The sequence below is a fragment of the Vipera ursinii genome, assembly GCF_947247035.1.
Source record: "Vipera ursinii genome assembly, chromosome: 2".
Classification (NCBI taxonomy): Eukaryota; Metazoa; Chordata; class Lepidosauria; order Squamata; family Viperidae; genus Vipera; species Vipera ursinii.
In genome coordinates, this window is record NC_139513.1 from 275,944,407 (window position 1) to 275,965,500 (window position 21,094).

Here is a 21,094-nt window from a genome sequence, read left to right on the forward strand (position 1 = left end):
TGGAAAACATTTTAGCTGAAAATGACACAAATTTTATCTCAAAGATTGAAAAATGTATTAGAAAAATGTATTTTTTTTTATCTTTAAGGGCTGAGATATAGTTACTTTTTAAAAATTATAGTTAAAAATAAAAAAATGTATTGTGGGTAATCTTTCATTGGAATAGACTTTAAAAATTGCTTTTATTTAAATTTGTGCCAGATAATGTTAAAGCTCTTAGCAGTTGAACATATGTGTAGCATAAAAAAAATTATTCTCAGGTTTGAGTGCCCAGCACAATACTGCAATCTCAATTTATATAGTTGCCTTGATCTCTTCTTATGTCTGTAATATCTTCTAAGTTCCATGTATTTATTCCTTCAATCTGGATACTTCAGATATGCAGTGCAATTGTATGATGGGAGTGTTTCCAGAGATCAGTAGGGCATGGCTGACCATCGATAGTGACATTTTTATGTGGAATTATGAAGATGGGTATGTAGATAAAGAATTTGTATCTTGGAATGCATTTGTGTACATGTAACCTATACATGATTGTGATATGTATGTACAATCTGCATAAAAATCAAAATGTTACGCTTACCAGTTCCAGTTCAGGTTCCTTGAGATGTATGTCCTAAATCTCTTTTATATTTTAATACAGCTTTTTTGTGTTGCTTCTTATAGGGGAGACCTTGCTTATTTTGATGGTCTCAGTGAAACCATTCTTGCAGTTGGATTGGTGAAACCAAAAGCAGGTAAACGATTATATAACCAAACCCATCTAGGGACTGGACAGAGAATGGGGTGTTCTTATTTTTTGTGAGAACAAACTTGTATTTGGTATCTGTAAAAAAAGTACAGTTTTCACAGAAATCATTTGTCATGGACATCCTCATAGAAAGCAATTAGGATAACATAGCAAAGCCTCCTGACTTTCTGCATATGAAAGAACAGCTGGCAGAATATTTTTCATGCTATAAACATACTTTTACACATATTTGAAAGTAGCAATGACATCTTTTAGCTAGAACAATAGAAAGAAACCATGGATTGTTGGTGTGGGGTTTTGTGTGTGTGTGTGTGTGAGAGAGAGAGAGAGAGAGAAGGGGGTGTTCTCTGATTTCTGGCCAGAGCAAACCCTGTAGCACATTTGGATGAAGCGGCAAACCAGGCTGGCTAATGGGAATAACTTTGCAGCCCTGTCCGTGTGCAGAAGAAGCCAGCAGTTTCAAGTAGTGTTTCCAAATAAGCCTTAAGCTTGGTTCACTGTCATGTGATCTTTTGATAGTATACATTAATAGAGTGGAACAAATCCTTTCAAACAGACACTTTTCAGTGCATCTCTTCTAATCATTAGAAGGGCTGTGTGTCTTCTTTGTAAGCTTTGTAAGCTTCTCCCAGTTGTCTTCTTTATATGTGCTTCAAAGCAAAGGAGTCAAAAGCATAGTGCATATGGAAGGAACTGATACAGTTGCAAGAAAAAGTATGTGAACCCTTTGGGATTACGTGGTTTTTTGCATGAATTGGCCATAAAATGCCCTCTAAACGTCATGTAAGTCACAACAATAGAAAAACACAGTCTGCTTAAAATAATACTACACAAACATTAGCTGTTGTCAAGTTTTAATTGAAGATAAGATGGAAACATTCACAGTGCAGGGTGGAAAAAGTATGTGAACCTTTGGACTTAATAACTGGTTGACCCTCCTTTGGCAGCAATAACCTCAACCAAACGTTTCCTGTAGTTGCAGATCAGACCTGCACAACGATCTGGAGTAATTTTGGACCACTCCTCTGCACAAAACTGTTTCAGTGTAGCAATATTCTTGGGATGTCTGGTGTGAATCGCTCTCTTAAGGTCATGCCACAGCATTTCAGTCGGGTTGAGGTCAGGACTCTGACTGGGCCACCCCAGAAGGCGTATTCTGTTCTGGTGAAGCCATTGTTTTGTTGAATTACCTGTATGCTTTGGTTCATTGTCCTGTTGCATCACCCATCCTCTGCGGAGCTTCAGTTGGCGGACAGATGGTCGTACGTTTTCCTGCAAAATGTCCTGATAAACTCTGGAATTCATTTTCCCATCAATGACAACAATCCGTCCAGGCCCTGAGGCAGCAAAGCAGCCCCAAACCATGATGCTCCCTCCGCCATGTTTTACAGTGGGGATGAGGTTTTGATGTTGGTGTGCTGTGCCATTTTTTCTCCACACATAGTGTTGTATGTTTTTCCCAAACAACTCAATTTTGGTTCCATCTGTCCACATTTGAAGTTTGCAAAAGAGCACCTGGATGTTCCACAGCACTACTGGCAAAATATTCTGTGGACAGATGGAACCAAAATTGAGTTGTTTGGGAAAAACACACAACACTATGTGTGGAGAAAAAATGGCACAGCACACCAACATCAAAACCTCATCCCCACTGTAAAACATGGCGGAGGGAGCATCATGGTTTGGGGCTGCTTTGCTGCCTCAGGGCCTGGACGGATTGTTGTCATTGATGGGAAAATGAATTCCAGAGTTTATCAGGACATTTTGCAGGAAAACGTACGACCATCTGTCCGCCAACTGAAGCTCCGCAGAGGATGGGTGATGCAACAGGACAATGAACCAAAGCATACAGGTAATTCAACAAAACAATGGCTTCAACAGAACAGAATACGCCTTCTGGAGTGGCCCAGTCAAGAGTCCTGACCTCAACCCGATTGAAATGCTGTGGCATGAACTTAAGAGAGCGATTCACACCAGACATCCCAAGAATATTGCTACACTGAAACAGTTTTGTGCAGAGGAGTGGTCCAAAATTACTCCAGATCATTGTGCAGGTCTGATCTGCAACTACAGGAAATGTTTGGTTGAGGTTATTGCTGCCAAAGGAGGGTCAACCAGTTATTAAGTCCAAAGGTTCACATACTTTTTCCACCCTGCATTGTGAATGTTTCCATCTTATCTTCAATTAAAACTTGACAACAGCTAATGTTTGTGTAGTATTATTTTAAGCAGACTGTGTTTTTCTATTGTTGTGACTTACATGACGTTTAGAGCGCATTTTATGGCCAATTCATGCAAAAAACCACATAATCCTAAAGGGTTCACATACTTTTTCTTGCAACTGTAGCAACTTTCCAAGCAGCCATACAAACTTGATTGGTTGGGGGGAAAAGGCTTTCTAAATGGTCCCATGCATCGCAGTGTGCTTCTTTTGCCCTATAAATCAACCTGATTGAAGTTTGATTGCAGGGATCTCTCCCAGAATAGAAAATGAATAGTTACAAGATTTGCAGTAGTATTTCAGGCTACCTAGTGTTATGAAAGTTCCCTTCTTCAAACCAGTGTGCAGTATGTGAGTCTCCATGGTTATAATATTGGATAATATTTTTGTTAGTCAAACAACTCACATATGGACAAGTTTTCTTGTATTTTTCTTATTCACAGGAATCTTTCAGCCACATATACGGCACTTGCTGGTTTTAGCTACTCCTGTGGATATAGTAATTTTAGGACTCAGCTATACTACCTTGCAAGCAGGTAAGTTGAAAGTATATCCTTATTGTAAGCCACTCAGAAATGGGTAGCCATATAAATTTGATCATCCACCCACCCATCCATCATTATAATCTGGAGAAGTACCAGGTCTGAAGGAGGAACTAGAGAGAGTGTGTGGAAAGTAAAGGCCAAAGTGGTACAGTGGTAAGTAGGAAGCATTCAGGGCTGTGATTCCTAATCTGGAGAATGGCTCCAACAGATCCCAGGAATGACATCAGAGCTCTTCTTTCCAGAAGCGTACAGTGCTAAGAACAGCTAAGATATGTGCAAAATCCTCAAATTCCCAGACCTCTGGTAGAGGACCCAAGATTGAGGAAGATACATGTTACGCATAGGGATGAGAAGGGATTGTATGTGTGCGTTACTCTAGTAGGAAACAAAGTCGTTTATGTGGTATCTTGCTGCGGTGCCTCAGGGGATTGGGAGTGGGAGGCACGGTTCTTCGGTGGTTCTCCTCCTTTCTCCTGGGACGCTCGCAGTCGGTGTTGGCAGGGGGACAGAGGTCGACTCCGAGGCCTCTCGTTTGTGGAGTTCCTCGGGTCAGTCCTCTCGCCTCTCCTGTTCAACATCTACATGAAACCGCTAGGTGAGATCATTCGTGGTTTTGGAGTAGGATACCATCAGTATGCTGATGACACCCAGCTTTTCATCTCGACTCCAAACTGCATCAGTGATGCCCTCGACGTGATGTCCCGTTGCCTGGAAGCGGTTCGGGAATGGATGGGGAGGAACAGGCTTCAACTCAACCCGGACAAGACTGAATGGCTGTACGTACTGGCATGCCAGGATACTCAGAGTATTCCATCCCTTAACATCGGGGGTGAGTTATTACCCCCTGTTGATAGGGCCCGCAACCTGGGTGTCCTCCTAGATTCACAGCTATCCTTGGAAGATCACATAGGAGCTGTGACCAGGGGGGCCTTCACTCGGGTTCGCCTGGTGCGCCAACTACGACCCTATCTGGACCTGGATGCCTTACGTACAGTCACCCATGCACTTGTGACCTCTCGCCTTGACTACTGCAACGCTCTCTACATGGGGCTGCCCTTGAGAGCCACTCGGAAGCTTCAGCTGGTGCAGAGTGCAGCTGCACGAACACTTTTGGGGGCTTCCCGATACTCCCATATCACACCTCTCCTCCGTGAGCTGCACTGGCTTCCAGTTGCCTTCCGAGTGAAATTCAAGGTGCTACTGATGACATACAAAGCCCTACATGGCATGGGTCCGGATTACCTACGGGAGCACCTACTGCCAGCGTCAACACCCCTCCGTCCTGTGCGCTCCCACAGAGGGCCTCCTCAGGGTGCCACCGGTCAGAGAATGCCGGCTGATGGCCCCCAGGGGGAGAGCATTCTCAGTGGGTGCGCCAACACTTTGGAACTGCTTGCCTGCCGAAATCCGGATGGCCCCCGACCTTTGCACCTTCCGGCGTGACTTAAAAACCTACCTATTCCAGCAAGCCGGCCTGGCCTGATAGATTTTGGGGTTTCATTTGTTTTTACTATTGTTTTACTGTTTTACCTTGCTCTGTACACCGCCCCGAGTCCCTCGGGAGAAGGGCGGTATATAAAAACAAATAAATAAATAAATAATTGCTTTTGGCTTGTTTTAGATTAAATGTTGCTGCCTTTAGCATAGGAAACAGTAAAGATGCGTTAACATAGACATTGATCTTAAACTCATTCCTTAAAATTACTTTTCAGTGGGTTACTGAGAGAAAATAAGACTTAATAATTTCTAGTACACAGATGAGATTCTTGCTGTTTTTAAGAATAATCTTACTGCAGTATCAATGTGTTTAAACAAGCCAAACAGTAATAATTTATTTTGTCTTGTCAGGCTCTGGAACTCTCAATGATAGTATGTCTGGTGGAATGCAGCTTCTCCCTGACCCCCTTTACTCACTTCCTACTGATAACACATATCTGCTGGCTATCACCTCTGCTGAAAATGGGCGCATTTTTATGGCTGGCAAGGATGGTTGTCTGTATGAAGTTGCTTACCAGGTAAGTCAAGTATGAAGTTGCATTGCTTCAAGGAATTACTGCATTTTTAAATATAAGGATCATAGGAGAAAGGGTTGGAGTAATATTTTTTCCGTTGTAGTAATGGACAGTGCTAAGATTTGTCACCAGTAAACTTTTCGGTGATTTTACACTTAAACTGTTAGACTGTTTTTTTAACTACAAAACATTTACAAGTGTATTTAATATCAATAGCTGCTATAATGGATTTCACACGGATTAAATTGCATTTTCTTGCACATATCACATATACAGAGGATTGGAGATGTGGTGAAGTGAGTAAGAATATGGATTTATAAAATTATTAAAAAAAAACTTCAGGCTTGCAAACAGATCTTTGATACGAATGAACTGTCCTTAAAAATTACTACTTAATGCCCACAGTGGAAGAATGGCTTGTAAGTAGATGGAACTGCAGAAATTTGACAGCCCTGATTAGACAAAAAACGTTTGAGTAATGGTAATGACAATTGGAAGCCCCTTTTAGACTTTTTTCATGAAACATAAAAAAATGAATTTATGGCATATGGATTTGTGATTAATAATATTAATGCATTATTTATAAATGGTTGTTCTATTGTAACTAGAATAAGAGCTCAATGTAAGTTATTTATATCTGCTTTATAAGAAGTCGAAGTCATATTTATGCTTTATTTTTTATTTTATTGAATTTCTGTGCTCCACTCTTTTTTCTTTTTCTTGATTTTCTGTAGTTTTTTTCTATCTTAAAATGTAATAAAACTATTTTTTTAAAAAGAAAGAATCTACATCTCCCAATTGAGAAAAATACTGCTTCAGCAGGGGTGATAAGCTACTGAAACCTTGAATAGAAATGTAATGCCCTTTATCAGTACAGACTTCATCTTTTAAATTCACAGGTATTAAACTTCTCATGCAGAATCCAGAAGAGAAAATACAACATGTACAATGTGCAATTCTAATTTGTATCCCTTCAAAGGTGCTTTGGGTCAGCCTTGGTTCAAAGAGTTTGATTTCCCCTTTTTTCAACACTTGGGTCTACTGAAATAAATTAAATATTCCATTGATTTGCATACTTGCTCGTAGCTAATGAATTTTTATTTTTGTAGGCAGAAGCAGGCTGGTTCAGTCAGCGCTGCAGAAAGATCAACCACTCAAAGAGCACCCTTTCTTTTCTTGTTCCATCTTTATTGCAGTTCACGTTCTCAGAAGATGGTAGGTGATGAATAATCTAAAGTAACAATAAAACATAAATAGATTTGTGGTAGACAACACCATAATATGTGTGGCCCATCTGGTCCAACTAACTGATTTTATGTTCACTTTAATAAAACTAAAATCCTTGGATAATGTTTTTGAGTTTAGATACCTTTCAGGCTTGCTATGCAATTGATTTAGAAAAGCGAAGCAATTTACATTATAAAAAAATCTCTTTTTCAAATAAGCTCTAGACCTTCAATAAATAATTCTGAATTTTAAAATTAATTTTATAGATCCCATTGTTCAAATAGCCATTGACAACTCCCGAAACATTTTATATACACGCTCTGAAAAAGGGGTAATTCAGGTATGACTTTTAGATATTCTGAATATTTGTGGTTTCTAATGTTACACATTGTCAGTACAGTCCATGTTGTTTTTATGCCTAAATCCCTAATGCAGAATTGATAGTAGAAATGTATGCAGCCTAGGCATTTGCTACAGGGACTTTTATTATATGTCCTGATGCTTTTTATATATTTTTATGCTATTCCTGTCTCTTGACCATTCATTCACAAGACTTTCCTGCAGTAAAACAATCTCAGGTTTGCTGTGTCCTTCATCCTGACTGTCCCCTTTTCTTTTGTCATGTTATTTTTTTATTGTGCCCATGCTTGTTCTTTCATACTGCTTTCATTTAATTCAAGAGACTTCTCACATACTTTCCTCCATTGGGCCATGTAGCATGGATACTGCCTTTCTGTTGAATACTCAGGTTATATGCAAGCAACACTTTGCAGCATGGAATTAATGATAGATGACTTTATTTTAAATGCACTAAAAATGATATAATTAAATTACAGGTTTATGATTTAGGTCACAATGGTCAAGGGATGGTGAGAGTTGCTTCTGTTTCTCAGAATGCTATTGTGTCTGCAGCTGGAAAGGTTGCCAGGTAAAGTATGTGCTTAAGGACCCAACTGTTTTATTTGAGGTAATTTTGTTTACACAAAATACTTCAGGTGCCTTTTTGAATTTCTTTTAGGACCATTGACCGTTCGGTGTTTAAACCAATTGTTCAGATTGCAGTGATTGAAAATTCTGAGTCTGTAGATTGTCAGTTACTGGCAGTCAGTCACGCAGGTAGGAATTCAGTACCCTATTATTCAACTGGCATGTGATTGTGAAAAGTATAGCATTTGTAAGACTTACACATCCTACTTTGGTTGGTTATTGTAACGGTATGTGGGAAAGACCTTGGGAAAATGGCCAAGAAACACTGCCTAGGGAACAGTCAAATAAGAAACATCATAGCCTGTAGCTGGCTAATGGGCAGGGCAAGGGGCTCAGAAGGGACCCTCCCTACTTTCTTGAGCTCTAAAGGAGACAGCAGGGAATTTATACTTTCAGACTTGCAAGGTTTATGTCAGCTTTACTAGGTAGACCAGCCAGGATATATGGCCAGATGAGCTAATTGTATTTTACTGTAATGGTCTATTAACAGAACCTTGCAAAGGGGAAAGTTAAGTGGCAAGGCACCCAGAAGAGACATACAGTGAATTAGTTTTAAGATCGGGAAGAAAAAGTCTTAATCAAGACATGAAGGCAGGAAGCTGTGTTAAAGAAATGGGGCTTAAGCTAAGCCATGGCTATAAAGTAAAGTTGTACAGTGACCATTGGGTATTTCAACAGAAACCACAAGAATAGTTCCAGCTGTTTAGAGGTGCTGTGTTTCAACATCTGTTCACCATATGACTTGGGCCATTCTTGACAGTTTGAGGTATCTCCCTCAGCCTTTCTCTGTAACATTATCCTAAATACAACTTTGACTTTTCTTCATCTTTGTGTAAATAATTTCTTCTTTCTTCACTGCTAAATTCCACATAACAGCTGTGTACTTAAAGAGTGTTCACTTAAAGAGTGAAAAAAAATATCCATCACACAGGATGTAGATATACATCTCATTTCTGTACTATTCATGTTATGAAATCCATTAGTTAACGGAATCTCTTTGGCTTACCTTTTTCTGTCAAACCTGTTGGCATTACTAACTTACAGTCACATCTTTTTTTCTGCAGGTGTACGGATGTATTTTAGTGTATGTCCGTTTAAGCATCCTTTTGCTCGTCCTTCAACTTTAACATTGATTCACATCCGCCTACCTCCAGGATTTTCTGCAGCTTCTAATGTGGAAAAGCCGTCAAAGGTTCACCGAGCTTTATATAGCAAAGGTAAATTTTGCAGATGGCAAATATTTACTTTTGTAAATCAAGTAAGCAGGGGTGAATAACATTTGAACGACAGGAACTTCAGTATTGCCTCTTAACACTATAGACGTAGGAGTGTGCAAAAGATTCTATGCACAAACCATTCCAAGTATGGAAAACTGGTTTCTTGCGGTCTTTGTCCAGACTAAAATCTTTGATCCAGATATGTGCCAAAGACAAAGGTTTTGGGGCATAGATAGAACAGAAAAAAGCCCAGAATATTGATGGTGTCAAAAGAAGTCACTGGGAAGCCAGGGGAAGGGCTGTGTAGACTTGCTGTTTGGATATGATACTCTTGGGCTTCACTGGGGATGGTGAAGTAGGCCTCCTCTTCCTACAAGAACTGTCCAAACATTTTTTGGCTCAAATTCAGAACAATCCAGGTTTTTGTCTTGCTTCTCTGCTTGGCAAGAAACACAGTTCATTTGATCTGAAGCCGGAAAAAAATACGTTTCTCATTACATGAGCACCAATAAAACAAAAGGCTTTCTGGGCACATCTTTGGAAGCTGTCTTAGAAAGTGAAAAAATACGTAAGATTTAATTTCAGTATTAGAGTCTACCACATTCTGAGCAATTACGCAGATGAGATTGCAATGAAAAATATCAAAATCCCTATATACACATACACGTCTATGAAACTGTTCCTTTTCAGTGCAAGCAGCACTGAAAAAGTAATTGATGTTTAAGTAATGAATCAGCACTTAATTGTCATTATATAGTATAACCTGGTACAGTACAGGCTCAGTGAAGAATGCAGCTTTTCCGTTTGCAGAGTAGAGGATCTTTGATAGTTAGGAATTTTTATATTTAAAAAGTTGGAGATAATTTGGTATGGGATCTCAGATTTAAATAAAACTAAAATGGATAATTAATTTAGTAATTAGAGGGATATTAAATACTGTCTTCAAGTAATAGATTCCTTTCTCCAATGTAAACTAAATATTATTTTCCTGTCAGGTATTCTCCTAATGGCTGCTTCAGAAAATGAAGATAATGATATCCTGTGGTGCATTAATCACGATTCTTTCCCTTTCCAAAAACCAATGATGGAAACCCAGGTAATTTTTCATTGCGTACTTCATTGTTGTTTTGAAGGCAGCATTTGTAACAGAAAATTTACATTTCTTTTATCTTGATTTTTCTTAATTTGGCTATTTAAGCTTTCTTGCTGCTCAAATTCATCACCCACCTGTTTTACATTAACTTTCTTCCAGTGCAGTAGCCACATCCCAGATTATGAACAGGTCTGCCCTTTGCTAATACTATTGTGAGTGTCTCTATCTGTGTGATTGTTGACTGTTGCCTAATGAAAAGGTGTTCTGATTCAGTTCTGGTTTAAAGGGGGCTTCACTAAGGCAAAGAAAAAGACATCTGTTAAAAGCTATTGGCCTGGATTCAGAGTCCAGAATAGCTTTGGATAGTGTGATAGGTGATATATAAATTTAATGAATAAATAAATTCACCCTGAATAGACTAAACAATTGAATTGTATGTCATGCTTTACATGGCATGGGTCCGGGATACCTCAGGGACCACCTGCTGCCGGCATCAACTCCCCTCCGCCCTGTGCGTTCCCACAGAGAGGGCCTCCTCAGGGTGCCGCCAGTCAGGGAATGCCGACTGGTGGCCCCCAGGGGGAGGGCCTTCTCTGTGGGCGCTCCGGCATTATGGAACCAACTGCCGGTGGAGCTCCGGACGGCATCAGACCTCCGAACTTTCCGTCGTGGCCTGAAGACCCACCTATTTGAAATAGCTGGTCTGGCCTGACGGGGGATTATGGGTTTTAATTTGTTGTTTTTAGATTTGTATTACTGTTTTTAACTGGGCATGGGTTTAATCTTTTTTAATTTTTGTATTGTCTTTTTATATATGCCCTGTGAACCGCCCTGAGTCCCTACCAAGGAGAAGGGCGGTATACAAATTAAATAAAACTTGAAACTTGAAACTTACATTTTGTTTCAGACAAAAACAGCTGTTGATGGGCATTCTTGGGCACTTGCTGCCATAGATGAACAAAACGTTCCTAAGATTGTAACACCACTGAACAAAGAATTAATTCCAATAACAGATTATCCAGTAGTTGTGCAACAACATATGTTACCACCAAAGAAATTTGTTCTGCTGTCAGCACAGGTAGGCAATACTAGTCTTTACTTATTATTTCTGTGAGTAATCTGGGTTTGTTTGTGTGCATGTGTGTCTATTACATATGCTCTAAAATAGTAAGATGTAAAGTTCAATAGTAAAAAATGAAACACCACTCCTCCACAAAAACACTTTCAGAATCAATCTATTTAGAATGCACAGCTCCAAAAGTAATTATTGATCCAGTATTGTTTTGACATTTTCCATTTAGCTTAATTGAAATGCAGTGGGACAAAATGGTGTTATGTGCAGTTTTCTGCAGTAGTACCCAAATACTGTTTTATATATAGTTTCTGAGCTTTTTGAAGGCTTTTTAGATTTTTAAAGATCTCTTTCTTGAATGTTTTCTGAAGTACTTAGATTTAAGAAAATGTCCTATCTTGAGCTTCATAATTGCCATACCCAAGAAATTTGGTCAGAGTTGCAAATTATCAGATCCTTCAATGTAATAGCTGTTGCTTGATAGATTAGCTATTTAGGGTAAAATAGATCCAAAATAAAGATATTAGGTTTGTAGCCTATGGTATAAATTAAATTTTTCAGAAAAAGAAAACATTTACCTTTTAAGAATTAGATTTGGGCTTTGTAACATGTTCCTCAATTGCATAGGATTGCGGAAGGATTAGAGATGTATGCCTACAAATAGACATAAATGTATGTGTGTGGTGTCAGTAATAGCTTCAAAGTGTTAGGTATTACAGCTGGATGTTTTAGTAATAGGTTCAAGTTGACACCTATTGATGGGAAATGTTCCTGCTGCATTCATTATTCTCCAGTTTTGTAACATGGAATTATGAGGTGTCTAATATACAATTTTTCTGAAATTAAATAAGAACTGTAAAAATGTTACATAAATTTCCAACAATTTGCTACTTTTGTTTTCCATTAGGGGAGTTTTATGTTTCATAAACTCAGACCAGTGGATCAGCTAAGACATCTCTTTGTGTGCAATGCAGGAGGGGATGGAGAAGATATTGAAAGATTTTTTAAACTTCATCCAGTAAGAATTCTTAACTTTCTTTCTTATCTGATTCACATATCATTGTTAATTGTTAGTCTTAACATTTACCATTCATCTGATATTTGCTGTTGTAGCTGGCTTGTTACCTTCAGTCCTAGAGAGCTAACTTGGTACATGGAAACAGTTATTTAAAATATTAAATGCCCAACAGTTGAGCTTTCACTTCTCCCTAAGCCATACTGATAGCTTAGTGTATCTGATTTGCATGTATAGATGCTATGAATTGTGATTTATAGACTTCAGTGATTGGTTTATGCATTTACACATATCAAATAAATTACTGAAGTCACAAAATAATGAAAAAAGCAAGCATGAAGCAAGATAATGTTTTGGCAGAGCTCAGTTTGTTCCTATAATATAAAACCTGGGCTTGTTCTTGAGAATATTGGATTTTAGTCCACCACAATGTACAAGATTATAAATAGTTTTGTTTTCCATAACATTTATAATTTGCAAGCCCAGTTGAATATCACATTTGTTATTAAAGAAAATAATAATATTTTTATGCATAATAGTGGCCAGCTAAACATTTCTTACAAGATTGGAGATGAATATTAGCCTGCTTTGTAGACTTAATTCAGCTGTTCCAAGCATGGTATTTAATTCTCCTCTATAGGTTCATTTATTTTTATCTTAATGGTTTTTACCATATTTATAATAAAACATTTTGTGAAATGTTTTGGGTAACTGGATAAACAACTAGGTAACTGGGTATTTACAAACTTTAGCAAGAATCCTATTATTTATACCACTGAAGAGAAAAGTTTCAGTTTGCACTCCAATGTCATTGAGTTCCACTGAAGTCATTTGGAATTCAAATGTATGAGTTGTTTTTGTTGTTCAACTTGTATGCAGCCTGACTGTTAACAACTCTGCACGGCTTACAATAGTCAAAGTAATTAAAATAAAATCAGTGTCAGATAAAGATGGAAGATGATGTGATGAACTGAAGGGCTGTCAGTCTTCCTCACCAAAGGCTTGAGCGTGGGCTATTTCTTACTAACCAAAATGCCTCTTAATTCTTAACTATTGTATAAAGATAGAGCTATCATTTTATCTTATTATTTACTGGTGATTTTGGCAGGTAGAACAAGCTTGTGTTACTTGCCTAATCCTTGCCTGCTCTTCTGCTGCCTGTGATAGAGAAGTATCCGGCTGGGCTACTCGAGCATTTTTCAGGTAAAAGTAGTTTATATTTGCAGTAGAACGGGAGATGATAGTTAATCTGTTGTATCACAACTCAATTGAATGCTTTGAATTCTAGCTGGTGTGTGTGTCTGTGTGTGTGTGTGTGTATTCATAGCTCCATTTTATTATTATTTGGGGGGGGGGTACTCTTCTCAGGGAACTGAAGACTGCTTTGTTGGAGGGTCACTGTTAATTCCAGACTAGCTATATACAAAAAGTTCAAATGTATCCAAAACATGGTGAAAGAAACAAAAGCAAGCCAAGCATGGATCAGCAAACACAGACTTGGGGAGGGTGGAGAAATGTGCTTTGCTATCATGACACTTCCTGCTCTACAGATGTTTGTACCCAAGGTTGGGGTTCAGGAGTAAGTTGGGGCTGTTGCTGATACATCTGTACTTAATATCATTAAAGGATTAATGTTGGATTCCACTGAGCCTCCCATACCAGTATGGGAATCTGATATGGCTCAGAAATAGATGGTTTCCATAACAGCTATGGATTTTTCTCAGTGCAGATTGGTCCCCAACTATATCCATTTTCACTGGATCTCAGTCTTTATGCCAGAACAGATGGCATGTGATCTAAAGAATATTAATATTAGATCTTCATCATTACCGCATAGTCAGCCTACAGTTACTCACCACTACTGGTCTCAGTAGAGATGGGGGACTGATTATGATGGTCCAGTTTAGCTGTCTAAAGGATCTGCCCAGTTTCCAGCAAATCCTTGGATTTTTTTTCCTGTCAGTAAGGCAGGCAATTATGCTACAGCCCTTTTTCTCTGGAATATGAGGGTTTTCTAATAACGCTTTTTGATTTAACTGTATTATATTTGTTTCATTTTGATGCTATTGCAAAATCTGTAAGTAGGTTTTCATCTAATCAATTACAGATATGGTGGTGAAGCACAAATGCGGTTCCCTTCTAATCTGCCACCTCCAAGCAATCTTGGGACAACATTAGGTTCTCCTCTTCTACCTGGTAAGCGGTGAATGTGATTTATGCTCTTTTTATTTTCATGTTGTGCCCCTTTATCTCTTCTTGGGAGTTTTTTTTGTCTATTTTTAAATCTTATTTTAAAGCATCTTGTATTCTCTTTTTAAGTATTAGTAGTGCTTGATTTCAGAATCTATTCTTCATTTTTGTGAAAAACGGATGAATTCTCTACCATCTTTAAAGAAAAAGAAATCAGCAGTGCTTGTTTTGGAAAAAAAACCCTGAAGCTTAAATTTATTTCTCCCCCTCTTTCTCTCTTAACATCTCTGCTTGTAATAACCTTCTCCATATGAGCATTGAAAAAGGAAAAGCAATTCACAGGTTTGTACAAACTGAACTTTCCTCTTCATTTCTATTTCTTTCCTACATACAGTGCAAAGACGGATATTTTTTTCTCGAGTCCTTTCTTTTGGCATCTCTTTAAACTTTAAAAACGCCGTCCAGGAACATGGTGACCATTTGAATATGAGAAGGAATGATTAGCTTTCTCAAAAGAGAATAGTGCTTTGGTTATATCTTCTGAAATTTATTACAGTTTAGGCTCATATGTCTGAAAGTGGCTTCCCTGTGATTTTTATGCCTTAGGTTCACCTCTGTCTGCTGTTAGCCCCTACTCTAATCCAAGCTTTTTGGCAACACCCACACAAGGTATTTTATTTTATTTTATTTTATTCTTCAATAACTTCTTTTAGTTATTTAAAACATATTACAAATATGTATAACTTAGCATATAATTAAAATTAAACTGCACCATTAAATAATGGGTTGACATTTCAGGTTTGCAGCCTCCTGCTATGTCAACTCCAGTATTTGCCGCAGGTGGTCATATGACTCAGCCCGGCACGTCAGTCAGTGGAATGGTGTGCCCTGAGATAATGTATTCTGGAAAGCACAATGGTATCTGCTTATATTTTTCCCGAATAATAGGGTGAGTATACTTTTTTTTTGAACTCTAATGCCTATCCGGGATATGCAAAACTCACTCTTCCGGGACAGAATATTTCACCAACAGCAGAACTTTGTGTTTTTCATCTAGATTATATTGATCTGGCTGTTCTGAGGATGGTCTGCTAGTTTTCCAGAAATATAACTGGTTTGTGGCATTCCAGGTGTGGAAGAGTCTTTCCTTGAAACAGTGAGTTTTGCACACCGTGTGCAGCCTAATCGATTTGTTTAGTTGGTTACAGTTAGTGGTAGCAACCCACCTTCCACTAGCCATATTTAACATTTACGGAGGCACACACTAAAGTCTGTTTCAGTTAAAGCAGAAATTTCCAGTCTTCCGGAGGCTGTGCAGAGAGAACGTGGCCCAAAGTGTCATGACAGTATGCCTTAGATAGAATAAATAATTTTTGGCTATTATATGTTTATTGGCTCACTGGACTCTAAAGAAAAAAATGCTGACGATACGTTATTGTTTTTCTGTTTTGGGAAAAAAAAATCTTAACAGTTTTGAAACTTCCGTATATTTTTTTTCTATTGTGCAAAATATCCTTCAGTGAAAGTTTCAATATATTACTCTGATATGATATAAAAATAAATTCTCCAAACTTGATTTTGATATTTCAGTTATAATGGTTTATTGAAATGATGGGAAGAAAATCCAAGTTTTGCTTAGTTATTGTTACGACCCAGGTCGCCTAGAGCTGCGCCCCCCCCCCAATCTTTTGGGCAACAGGGACCAATTCTGTGGAGAGAGGCTTTTCTGTGGACCGGTGGGGGCGTGGTTTTGCATGCTGCCTGCATCCTGCAGATGGGGCTTCGCTTGTTTACATGGCCCAGTTTCTGGCATGCCACAGACCAGAGGTTGGGGACCTCTGGCCTAGGCAGAGGCAGGCTACGATAAGAGTCCTTTATTGTGCTGTTCAACTCCACAACAAATGGCCTTACAACAGCTGGCAAGGCTCCACCCCACATTACCCTGAAGGCGGCCACCCAAAGTCCAACGAATAAAAGCCAATGAGCAACAAAACCAATCTGCAAAAGCAGAGAGGTCCACAGACGAGGTGCATGCTCCTGGGACAAGGTTCAGGATCAAGGTCCACAGGGTAAGGCAAGTCCATAAGGCAAGACATGGGCAGAAATGAGAGTCAAGTCTGAGTGGTTTTTTTCCAAAGCCGGGGGAGCGTATTCCAAAGCAAACAATTGTTCCTGACAAAGACAATCTCGGCTTCCACTTAAGTCAACCCATGCCAGGTGTTTCCTCGTGAGGAGGGGTGGGGCGACCTTCTCCCAAGCAGCCTCACAGGCCTCCTTTGAGCTTGCCTCTGCTCTACTCCTTGCCCTTGGATTGAGTGGGGGGGGCAGCTGTTCCTCATCAGAGAGGATATGCTGCCTCTCAGCACCACTGCCTGTCTGTAACCGATCCTGCCCCCTATCTGTGAGGGCAGGCACCTCTCCATCTGGTCGACCACCTCCCCCAATGCCTGAGGAGCCTGGGACAGCATTGTCCTCAGCCCTTGGCCTCTCCAAACAGGCCAAGGGAGACGTGCCATCCCCGTTGGATGGTCCTGGTTCCAACTCCTCCTCTTCCTCCTCCTCCTCCAAACCAGGATCCCGTGGGTCAACGACAGTTATGTAAAAAGTTGGCAACGGATGGAAAGGTATCACGGCTTCTTGACAATCATAGTAACCCACTGACTACTGTTAGTCTTAAGAAAACAACAACGCCTCATTCGGTGACAATTTGTAGTTGTGCCTTGCTGCCCTTACAGAGTCCCACCACCACCACTGGCGCACCCTCTCCCACCTAGAATCAGCTAAAACCAAGCCCCACAGCACTCACGTCATGCCTTCCCAGCTACCCATGCTCCCTCTCCCACTCGGCAGCAGCCACACAACTATCTGTTTGCAGGCCACCTGGGACTTGCTGACTTGCCTATTGACTTTGCTCATTGGAAGTGGGCGAGAAATTTGTGAGGTGGTGCTTGCTTAACAATCCCCCAATCCTTGCTTAACACTGACAACAAGGACTGCAGGGATTGCCGTTGCTGAACAATATAGTTATCTGGTATGCTTTACAACATCATCACTTGGTGACAGACAGTCTCAACTGCCTTTCTAATTCAAGGACTACTGGTAATATAATAATATAGTTTGTCTGCGGATTTGGTAATGAAAGGGGAACTAGTTCATATATTACAAATTGGTTACTTTTTGAAGTTAAAAAAAGGGGGGGGAACCCAGCTCATATTATAGTGTAAGAAATTTGTAAATTTTGAAAAAAAAAACTTTCAAATGAATAACTACCAAATACATACACAGAATTTGTTATAGATGAATGCATGAGTGCTTTTTCAATGCAAGTATTGGGGGGGAAAAGTCATTCCTATATTATATAAACTGGTGTGGGTTGCAAACTGGTGGTAGGGTTGGTATACATGAAAATTAGCACAGTAGATTTCTGACAGCATTAAAAGGTGAATTGCGTTTTCCTGATTTGCAGAAACATTTGGGATGGAAGTATAGTGGTGGAGAGAGTTTTCAAGAGTGGCAATCGAGAAGTTGTAGCGGTAAGTGATGATGGGCATTAATGCATACTTCTCAGAATTTTTAGTAAGGTTTTTATTTGTAATAGGCAAAATGTTCTAACTTTATAAGGACTTGATCAGAGTCACTTTAATTGATGGCAGATGTGCACCGACTACTATTTAATATCAGTTTGAATGTGATTAGTTTAATTCTGAACACAGCCACATCCCTACTTATAGGAGGGTGTGAATATTCATGCAGCCACATTATTCCAGTTTTTTATTTTTATTCCCCCCCCCCACTAAACAATTTCAGTTTGTTTTTCAATTGAATAGTACAGTTTATATGTTATATTAAAGGTGAAAAGAATTTTGAATTGATTTATCTTGGCCTGGGTGTTGTTGTTTTTTTTTGGTTGCTGTTGTTTTTACATATCAAAAACCTGGCATTTTAACAGAGGGGTCTAGAATTTCCATATCCACTCTGTATTAAAGGCCCTGCTTGGAAAAAGCAAAGTGGTACATTAATTTAGGGCATGGCCTGCTGAAGGTAGCCCTTAGAGAGCAAATGCATATGGGGCCAACCGTATGGGAACAGGAGGACCTGCGAGTAATTTAGGCCTAAGCCTTTGCATTTCTCTCTCATTTAGGTTGAAAGCAGTGTTCCCCCACAACTATTAGAATCAGTACTACAGGAATTAAAAGGGCTGCAAGAATTTTTGGATAGGAATTCCCATTTTGCCACAATAGGATCTCTTAGAAATCCCAGGTAAGATGATTTTAATTCATCACAGCAGATTTCAGAGTAAATCATTTTTTTGCTTTGTTCTTTTTAGCTGTCTTTAACTGTTCTTTTTAACGATAGGTATTTCTGTTTATGAAGCTGATTAGATTACATAACAAACTTTTCAAATGAATGCATACATTTTAGTGCCAGCTGTAATTAAAATAAACTAATTCTGATAAATATTTCTGTGCAGTTTGGAGAGTGACAGAGCAAGTTCTCTTCTTGCTAGTTTTGCTGATCAGCACTTGGTGCTGTAGGGACTAAAGCTATCCCCACCTGTCTTTTTCAACATTTGTTGGTGCTAATACTGACATTCCTAGCCAGCATGGCCATTGGGATGTTAACGTATGTCTGCTCCATTTGTACATTGAAATTTTAGCATGCTGTTTACATGGTTGCATTTGTTTTCTTTACAAAGTTTCATCAACCCAGCTACCCTGCAGCAGCGTTTACTTGGAGTGATGCAGTATGAGGTTGGAAGCTCTCAACAGCTGCAGCAAGAAGTTCAGAGGAAATTTCATGGTAGAACTTTGGTTTTAGCACTATCATACATTTTTGTCAGCAGAAAAAAGTTACGCAAAAAAAAAACTTTGTTGCCTTGATGAAAAATTGTTTTCTCAAAGATTGATACTTAGAGAAGAAATTGTCTTTTCCAAAGAAGATTTTCATAATGGTCACTGAAGTCAACATATCAACAGATGTATGGCACACGTAACACCTCTCGTGCGTGAGCTGCACTGGTTACTAGTGTGTTTCAGGTGCAATTCAAGGTGCTGGTGGTAACTTGTAAAGTCCTGCATGGCTTGGGACCAGGGTACTTGAGGAGGTGCCTTTTCTCCAAAGTCCCTCCCCATCCAACCCAGTCAAATAGAATGAGCATTTTGCAGATCCCATCAGGCAAAGAATATTAGCTGGCAGGGACTAGAAGGCGAGCTTTTTCTACATATGCTATATGTAGCATATATATATGTTCGAATCTCAGAAGGATATGGCTGACTGATGAGAACAAATGAGTTTGAAATGGCCATATCAGTCTCCCTTTAATTCTTTGTTAGCAATAAAAAAAAAATTACATATACATACATATACGTGTGTGTGTGTGTGTGTGTGTGTGTGTGTGTGTGTGTGTGTGTGTAGGTAGCTTAGAATTCCTTAACCAGCTTGTCTCAGAATTCCTTAGCCAGCATGTTGGCAAGGGAATTCTGGAAGTTGAAGTCCGCATATTTTAACGTTTCTGAGATTGAGAAACACTGCCTTAAACGATGGACGATGACTCTTTGGCAAAACTGGATGAGTATGGAGACTGCACAGCCATATATTCTTTGTTGGTTTCTTGAAAAGGGATTATACAACAAAAAGCTGAGTGATCTTAATGGATCTTCAGTGGAGAGGATATGGATCAGTTTTAATTTAGCAAGCCATTGTTTTCATTTTACAGCAGAAGCACAGTTATCTGAGAAAGCTTCCCTACAAAGTGTCCAACAGCTGGTGCAAAAAACTTGCCAAGCGCTGGCTCTGTGGAAGCTCCTTTGTGAACATCAGTTCAATATTATTGTAGGTGAGCTACCAAAGGTATGTAATAGCTACATTTCTTTTTATGTGGGTTTTGATATTAGGTAGCACAAAGCCATCTTAAAAATCTAGATAAATTTTCGGAATGTATTTTAAAGTATAATATAAAAATCTAATTTTAATCACAACACAAATATAAAAGGATGGTTAGCAGGCTAGGTCATCTTTTTTGTTAGCATAATTAAATGAATTTTAAATATGTACATATTTAAGGACAAGGTAGTATGTGCGGCAAATCATCTTCCTTAAATAGTTTTTCATAAATACATTAGGATGTCTGCTTAAGGTATATCAAGCTATTTGGGGTGTAGTAGAAATGTGGTTATGCTCTTTTTTAAAAGGAATTTCAAGAACATTTGAAGATCACTACTTTCAGAGACCTGGTCATTAGAGATAAAGAACTAACTGGAGCCCTCATCGCTTCCCTTATCAACTGCTACATCAGAGATCATGCTGCTGTGGATGGTATCAGTTCACATTTACAAGACATTTGTCCACTACTCTACAGCACAGATGATGCCATCTGTTCTAAGGTATTTGAGAGTAAGCTGGTTTATTTAAAATAGTTGTAGTTAAGGATACATCATGTCACCTAATCCAGATTAATGAGATATTTATTACTGGATGAGATATGCATAAGGTTGAACTGTAATTTGTTTTAATAAAAAAGTACTACAAACATGACTATTTTTTTCATAAAATGGATTCATTGACAAAGTTGATTAGAAATAGTTGATTGTCAAGACATATTTTCTTATCACGAGGTTGTATAAAAATTCACTCGTATGTGACAAAACAGTTAGCCCATGGCTTCTCTAATGAGGCGAAACAAAGGATGGTCAATTAGGCTAAAAGATTACTGAAGGAGAACATTTTAGATTAAGGATGACAAGGTATTAGCTTAGCATCAAGAC

At 38.9% G+C, this 21,094-nt stretch overlaps 1 protein-coding gene across 3 annotated transcripts in view; it reads left to right on the forward strand.

Moving 5' to 3' along the window:
• Nucleotides 1-21,094, forward strand: part of NUP155 (nucleoporin 155) — a 33,411-nt gene that overhangs the window by 2,587 nt on the left and 9,730 nt on the right. For all 3 annotated transcript variants that reach the window (XR_014491201.1, XR_014491202.1, XM_083352594.1), the window contains exons 3-23: nucleotides 378-474; nucleotides 667-737; nucleotides 3,416-3,508; nucleotides 5,366-5,532; nucleotides 6,639-6,744; nucleotides 7,023-7,096; nucleotides 7,593-7,684; nucleotides 7,775-7,872; nucleotides 8,808-8,960; nucleotides 9,956-10,056; nucleotides 10,961-11,131; nucleotides 12,033-12,143; nucleotides 13,249-13,343; nucleotides 14,248-14,336; nucleotides 14,937-14,999; nucleotides 15,129-15,279; nucleotides 17,797-17,863; nucleotides 18,472-18,590; nucleotides 19,027-19,130; nucleotides 20,047-20,180; nucleotides 20,522-20,713. Coding sequence is in view for 1 of the 3 variants with exons in the window: in XM_083352594.1 (XP_083208720.1) it covers nucleotides 378-474; nucleotides 667-737; nucleotides 3,416-3,508; nucleotides 5,366-5,532; nucleotides 6,639-6,744; nucleotides 7,023-7,096; nucleotides 7,593-7,684; nucleotides 7,775-7,872; nucleotides 8,808-8,960; nucleotides 9,956-10,056; nucleotides 10,961-11,131; nucleotides 12,033-12,143; nucleotides 13,249-13,343; nucleotides 14,248-14,336; nucleotides 14,937-14,999; nucleotides 15,129-15,279; nucleotides 17,797-17,863; nucleotides 18,472-18,590; nucleotides 19,027-19,130; nucleotides 20,047-20,180; nucleotides 20,522-20,713 (2,348 nt within the window). In the remaining 2 variants the exon portion in view is untranslated. The remainder of the gene's footprint in view (nucleotides 1-377; nucleotides 475-666; nucleotides 738-3,415; nucleotides 3,509-5,365; nucleotides 5,533-6,638; nucleotides 6,745-7,022; nucleotides 7,097-7,592; nucleotides 7,685-7,774; nucleotides 7,873-8,807; nucleotides 8,961-9,955; nucleotides 10,057-10,960; nucleotides 11,132-12,032; nucleotides 12,144-13,248; nucleotides 13,344-14,247; nucleotides 14,337-14,936; nucleotides 15,000-15,128; nucleotides 15,280-17,796; nucleotides 17,864-18,471; nucleotides 18,591-19,026; nucleotides 19,131-20,046; nucleotides 20,181-20,521; nucleotides 20,714-21,094) is intronic.